Source organism: Leptinotarsa decemlineata, unplaced genomic scaffold, assembly GCF_025532065.1.
Source record: "Leptinotarsa decemlineata unplaced genomic scaffold, Ldec_3_MD MMD2_tig00004067_RagTag_RagTag, whole genome shotgun sequence".
Lineage (NCBI taxonomy): Eukaryota > Metazoa > Arthropoda > Insecta > Coleoptera > Chrysomelidae > Leptinotarsa > Leptinotarsa decemlineata.
This window is the reverse complement of record NW_027412602.1, coordinates 1,223,539-1,230,948: the sequence shown is the minus strand read 5'-3', so window position 1 is coordinate 1,230,948 and position 7,410 is coordinate 1,223,539. Positions and strand designations below refer to the sequence as shown.

The following is a 7,410-nucleotide window of genomic DNA, read 5'->3' as shown; positions in this document are numbered from 1 at the left end:
ACGATGTAACCATAGTGGCCCTGAGAAGTCGTGTATCACTGAATATTATTAAGTTCGCATACTAATTATTAAAATGAACTAAATAAATGTGAATGAAAAGTGTTCTATTGAATGATACTGTAGAAACTAACATTAACAAACTACGAGGGTATCGAATCAGGGTATAGGTAATATGTCCCGACTCTTCTTCTCACTAGCCTTTGTGAAAAGAAGTAAGAATACTTGGGCAGTAATGAAATCACTTCTAAGGTGAAATGATTCAACGTGCCTTATATCAAAATCATGTAGAAAAAAGTTGATTGGCTCTGGCTCCAGACGTAAAATATTACCAAAATCCACTGTTTAACTTATGTTTATATTTACCTAGAAATGTGCACTATTAGTATATCCGCTCGAAGACCGGCACAATGTTTATCGTTTCTGAATATACTGCTATAAATAAAACGCAAACTTTTTCTTTTTTACTTCAAAAGCGGTTTTTTATTCTTCTTGTTTACAAAAACTGTCATTCAACTATTTTTCAAAATGTCAAAACAAATACAAAGTGATTCTTATTCAAATAAAACTCAACATTCTCCCCCTGTATTCAAACAATGAACTAGTTTTGAATACTTCCTTCTAATAACTGAATTGGACACAGCTTGGCAACAGGGCGGCGATAAATATTGTCTTGAATCTTGATATCTACGACTCTTACTCTTCCATCTTTACCGGGGTGTACGTCAACAATTTTTCCTAATGGCCAATTGTTTCTTGGTAGCTTATTATCCATGAGTATGACAATATCACCCTTTGCTACATTTTTCTTTTCTTGAAACCATTTGCATCTCTTTGTGAGTATGGGTATGTATTGCCTTATCCAACGATTCCAGAAATGTTCTGCAAGTTGTTGTGAAAACTGCCAACGTTTTTTCAAATCGTAGTTGATTTCATTTGCTTCAAAAGTTATAGGTGGCTTTGCTATGCTAGATGTACCTATGAGGAAATGATTTGGTGTAATACTTTCGAAATCCTCTCCATCGGAAGATACATATGTCAGAGGTCTACTGTTTACTATATGTTCCACTTCTGCTAGCAAAGTTAAAAGAACTTCTTGCTTAGGTGCTTTTTCGTTCAGAATCTTTTTCAGTCCATCTTTCACCGATCGTACCATGCGCTCCCATATTCCACCCATATGTGGGCTTGCTGGTGGAATAAACTTCCAATCAATTTCCTGAGATACCATCTTCCTCTTGATCAAATCTTCGTCTAAATTTCTGATTATCTCCTTCAATTCTCGGTTTGCTGAGGTAAGATTTGAACCATTGTCGCTCCAAATTGATAAAGGCTGTCCCCTCCTAGAAATGAATCTCCTTATTGCTAAAATCGCTGAATCTGTGGTGAGAGATTCTGCGATATCTATATGGATAGCTCTAATTGAAATACATGTGAAGATTACCCCATATCTTTTTTCTTTTCTTCGTCCAATAGAAACTTCCATGGGTCCAAAATAATCCATTCCAGTATAGGTGAATGCTCTAGGTGGTTTCTGCAGTCGTTGCTCTGGAAGTTGTCCCATTGCAGGAATCTGAGGTTTTGTTCTTCTTATGCTACAGAAATTGCAAAACCTTATTGTTTTAGTTACCAATTTTCTGGCCTGCAGTACCCAAAATCTTTGCCTTATTTCATTTAGAGTTTGTTGTAGACCTGCATGATTATTTTTTGAATGATGAAATTGAACAAGTAATCTAGTGAATGTGTGTTTATTGTCTAGTATGATTGGCCTCTTTGCTTGAGGAGAGAGCTCTGTAGAGTTATCTGTTCTTCCTCCCAAACAAATAATATCATCTTCCATATATGGTGACAATTGATAAAGTTTGCTTGATTTTTGTATAGGTCTATTTTTCATCAGAAGATGGTATTCTTGTGAAAAACAATCCTCTTGCACTTTCCTATTCCAAATTCTTTCTGCTCTCTTCAATTCTTCAATTGTCAATTCTTGTTTTTGGAGATTTTTGCCAAGTTGTTTGATATTATGTTGAAATCTGAAAACATAGGCTGTGCTTCTTATCAATTTCATGTAGTCAGAAAATCTTGTGATGTCTGGTAAATATTCAATTCTATGTGAAACTGTCAATAATATGAATTCATGTTTAAGTTCGAAGGTTTCTGGATTTTCTTGAATTTCTTCGTCCTTGTCTATTCTTTTATGTTCCATTGGCCAAAATTCTTGTTTATTGTATAAAAATTCCGGACCTTGAAACCACTGACTGTTTTCTTGTAGATTTATGTCTTTTGTATCTCGAGTAGCTTCATCTGCTATATTCAGATTGGAAGGAATCCAATGCCAGTCAGGAATTTTCGTGTTCTCCTGAATCTCGCCCACTCGATGCGTTATAAAAGTTTTGAACATTCTTGGTTCTGATCTCAACCAACACAAAACCGTTTTCGAGTCTGTCCAAAAGTGTGTTTGATTCACTTCGAATGAATGTTCTTTCCTTATTGTTATTGCCAATCTGGAACCCATTACAGCGGCTTGAAGTTCCAAACGTGGAATTGTTATTGGCTTTAGAGATGCTACTTGCGTCCTTGCCATCACCAAAGAGACAAGAATGTTTTCGTTCTTCTCAAATCTGAAATAACCTACTGCCGAAAACGCTTGCTCACTCGTGTCACAGAAGATGTGAAGCTGTAGATTAAAATCATAAATGAAGTTCAATGCATAACACCTAGGTATCTTAAGATCTTCAATTTTTGCAAATACATCAATCCATTTCTCCCATTTAATATTCTGATTATGAGTTATCTCATCATCCCAACCTATGCCACTTCTCCATATATCCTGTAAAAGAATTTTTGCTCTAATGACATAGTGTGCGAGGAGTCCTAGAGGATCATAAAGAGACATCACTATTTTGAGGATCTGCCTCTTTGTTGGATTTTTTCCTTTCGAAATTATTTTTTCCATTTTTGAAGAATTCAAAGAAAACGCCAAATGATCGGATGATGGAATCCATTTCAAACCGAGAATTCTCTGCGACAAATTGTTTCTTTCTTGCAGAAGTTTTTCATCACCCCTAAGTTCTTCTGGAATATGTCTATAAACTTCTTTCGAATTGTATACCCAACCTCTCAGTTCAAATCCTCCTTGTCTGTGGATAAAAATGACTTCCTTTATGAGGCGAATAGCTTCTTCCTCTGTGTACACACTGTCCAGATAATCATCCATATAATGCCTATTTATTATTCCATTTACAGCTTGAGGATACTTATTCTGGAACTCTAATGCATTTCGATTTTCAATATATTGTGCCGAAAAAGGCGAGCCCACAGAACCAAAAATTAGCACCTTCATTTCATAGGTGCTAGGTTCTTCATTGGAATTATTTCTCCAGAGAAATCGTTGTCCAGCACGATCTTCTTTTCTGATAACTATTCTGTGGAACATATCTCGAATATCTGCTGAGAAAGCTACATCTTTCTCTCTGTATTTGAAAATAACTCCAACAAGAGAATTCAATAAATCAGGTCCTCTCATTGAAAAATCATTCAAACATTTTCCTTCCACTTTGGCAGCTGCATCAAAGACGAACCTCAATTTGCCGGGTTTATTTTCATTTACGACTCCAAAATGTGGCAAATACCATACCTTACTTGATTCTTCATTTCCTTCTATCACTTTCTCTGCATAGTCTTTCTCTAAATATTCTTCTATTTTCTGTTTGTAGGTCATAGCGAATTCCAAATCTCTAGTCATTCTTCTTTCAAGATACTGAAGTCTTTGAAGAGCTTTATACTTACTTTCTGGTAAAGTTGAACTATCATCTCTCCATAACAAACCAGTTTCCCAACGGTCTCTATCCCCTATTCTTCTTGAAACTGATTCTATTATTTGAACTGCTTTTTTGTCTTCCGAATTCATTGATCTATCTTCAGAAATTTTGACGCCAAATGACTCCGTGAAAAAATAATTCTTGATTTCTTCTTGTAATTTTTCATCACAGTTCATCTGATTATGGAAAATATGAAGAACAGTATTGCTATCTTGTCTACCTCTGAATTCTCTCAAATTTCCATGTGCTATCCATCCCAATTTAGTTTTTGATAACGCTGGCGAGTTCTTAGGACCTTCAATTACTTCTCGACTAGTGATTAGATCCCAGTTATCTTGTCCTATCAACAATTGCGGTTTTGCTTGAGCCATACTAGCAAAATCTATATATTCCAGATGGCTCCATTTTTCTTTCAGTCTTTTTCCATCAACCGTTTGCCTAGGAAGATCCATGTCTTTCACTGTATATGCATTTTCCATCTGATAAAATGTGGTCCTATTTTTGTCAGCTATTTCAAAACTTACTTTTTTTGATAATAATCTCTTGCAAGTGTCTTCGTGGGTCCGCTTCAAACCTAACTCTGTTTCTTCGCCAACGAGGTTCATCTTGTCTGCTAAATCTTGATCAAGAAGAGTTACCGTTGAAGCTTCGTCAAATAATGCATAAATTTCAAGTTCATTCTGAGAAGATCTTATTATAACCGGAGCGATTTTCAATAAAATTTCTGTACTGAATGATTTTGTGGTATGAGCAACTATTTCTAGACTAACAGTATCATTTTTCTCCTTATTTTTATCAAATGCGTCATTATGAAGACTTTTATGATGTATTTTTTCACAGTTGTTTACCCCACATTTCTTTTTGTTACGACAAAATTTTATTTTGTGAGATGTTCCCAAACAAGAAAAACATATACCATTACTTTTTACGAAATCCCATTTTTTGTCTATCGAGAGATCCAAAAAAGTTTTGCATTTATCTATTATATGTTTCTCTTCACATATGATACATTTGCGAACTGAAGTACTCTTCTCTTGAGAAGTAACAAGAGTTGTTTTGAATCTCTCTTTATGAGGCTGATTTTGAGAGAACTTACCAGATACCTGATTTGTAGAAGGCTTACCCACATTCATAGATTGAGCGTAGCTTGCTGCTTCCGACTTTCTCCACAGCCACTTTTTAAATTCTTGTAAAGTGCTCTTACCATTCTTCTCAAGTACTTTTTCACCCCATGAAAGCTGCATGTTGTAGGGTAACTTTTGTAGAATTTCCTCCAGAATTTGAGGGCAATCCAAATAGTTCTGCATGTTCATGATTTCTAGGGTAACCACCAGATTTGATACATCTTCCGCAAAATGTGTCAGAGACCTGAAATCATTATTTTTCATTATAGGAAAATTCTTGGCCTTATTGACCAGACTTTTCACAATCAAATCTGCTCGACCGTATCTACTAATCAAAATGTCGATAATCGGTTTGATTGATGAAATAGATAACAACAATCCCTCCACTGATCGTCTAGCATCCCCTTTCAAAGCTTTCCTCAACCTACACATATTTTCTTCATCTGTTAAACCCAATAAGTTAGTTGTTGAAAGAAATTGTTGATAAAAACTTGGCCACTCAATAGTTTCTCCAGAAAAAATTGGTAAATCTTTGTCAATTGATTGTCTCGCCAACAACTGCCTAATTTCTGCACCTGAAGCTTCTTCATTTTTTCTATAATGTGTATGTCTTGCCCCTGTATTATTTTCGAACGAAGCCCTTGTACTATTATGAGTATTGTCAATTTGACTTTTGTGGAACGACCTCTTACCTGTCATATTCTTGACGTCCGTATTTTGCAACCAATTACGCACTTTCACTTCAGAATCAACAGAAGAAATCTCGTCATCTTTTGAATGATGTGAATTTCTGAACGAAATATTGTCACCTTCCGAACGGTATGTATTACTTACTCCCAAATCAAATTTCTCACTTAGTCTAGCTTTTTCTAATGCCAACCTATTCTCAATCATTTGCTTTTCCATTTCGAACTGCTTAGACAACAATATAGCCATTTTTTCGTCAGCTTTTACCTGGACTTCCATGAGTTTTCTCATATAAATACTTGCATTGGATCTCACAGATAAATATACTGAAGCCGATTTAGACTGTGCACCATCATTTCTACTGCTTCTACTGGACGAGACTACAGATAACTTGTCTTCTGTGGCATCGCGTTCAGCATTGTCAACTTTTCTAACTTCGCTGATGGTGGTGACATCCTTTTTATGACTCTCGCTTTTTGCTTTGGCAGTCTTGCTACGTGTTTCCATTTTGCCGTTCTCTAGGCTGAAGGACCAGCACAATGTTTATATTTACCTAGAAATGTGCACTATTAGTATATCCGGCTCGAAGGACCAGCACAATGTTTATATTTACCTAGAAATGTGCACTATTAGTATATCCGCTCGAAGACCGGCACAATGTTTATCGTTTCTGAATATACTGCTATAAATAAAACGCAAACTTTTTCTTTTTTACTTCAAAAGCGGTTTTTTATTCTTCTTGTTTACAAAAACTGTCATTCAACTATTTTTCAAAATGTCAAAACAAATACAAAGTGATTCTTATTCAAATAAAACTCAACAACTTATTCATTTTTATTATTAATTCTATGAATAAGTATCGCCATGCAAAGGGGTAGTGACACATAAGTATCGGATACTCTTCCGTATTCTCAAAAATTGGATTAGTGTGATTCAATGTTTATCAAACACCCGATGGTTGATGAAGTATATATATAAGAGTGATGCCTACATGAAAGATATTGATACCAGTGTTTCAAAAGTACGAAAGGTGTTCTAATCAAAGTTCTAGCAGTAGTGCTTGGTCAGAAAATTTATCGGACATATTGATAAACATATTTTCTTTCAAAATCAAATCCTGATATTAGTATCTCGATTTTCGCGCAGCAAAGCCCCCGGGAGTTACTCCAATATCTTTTGAGAAATTTACACAGAGACAGTTGTTTCTGAAGTACTTTTCGTTTCGTATGATTCAATATTCATGTCAAAGTTGTTTCGAGATGGATTTTCTTCTAATTTGTATCGGAAAGTAAGTTGTTTGCAACTTAACAGATTGTCTCTGATCTGGATTTCTGGCCATGATAACTTCATAAGGAATAGTGTTAATGAACCTAGAGCTATGTGGCAACTCATTAACAGACATAGAGAAAGTAAATCTAATGTAAATTCAAATAGTTTCACAGGAGAATATTTCAATGAATATTTCAGTAATGTAGCAAAAAATTTTGTTAACAATCTGTCACAACAGAAATTAAATAAATCTGCTACTGACTTTCTTGAAAATGTCAATGTCAACCATATTCAAATGTTGAGCTTTGTGGAATTCACATACATAGAGGTAAGGGATGCCATATTCACTTTGAAAAACAAACAGACAAAGGACATATATGGTTTCAATATCAAAATTATCAAATGCGTTGCTAATGACATAGTGTACCCCCTTACTAACCTATACAATGAGTGTGTGAAAGAAGGAACTTTTCCTACTTGTCTCCAATTGAGTTGTGTAATTCCTATGCATAAAGGTG

General features: G+C 35.2%; 1 protein-coding gene across 1 annotated transcript; it reads right to left on the bottom strand.

Annotated features, from left to right (window-relative positions):
* Positions 1-598: 598 nt before the first annotated feature.
* On the bottom strand, positions 599-5,872 carry LOC141483738 (uncharacterized). The gene is made up of 2 exons (XM_074178538.1): positions 3,535-5,872; positions 599-3,480 (listed from the first exon to the last, which is right to left on the bottom strand). Exons 1-2 carry the CDS (start codon positions 5,870-5,872, stop codon positions 599-601), a joined length of 5,220 nt encoding a protein of 1,739 aa, XP_074034639.1.
* Between the last annotated feature and the right edge of the window lie 1,538 nt (positions 5,873-7,410).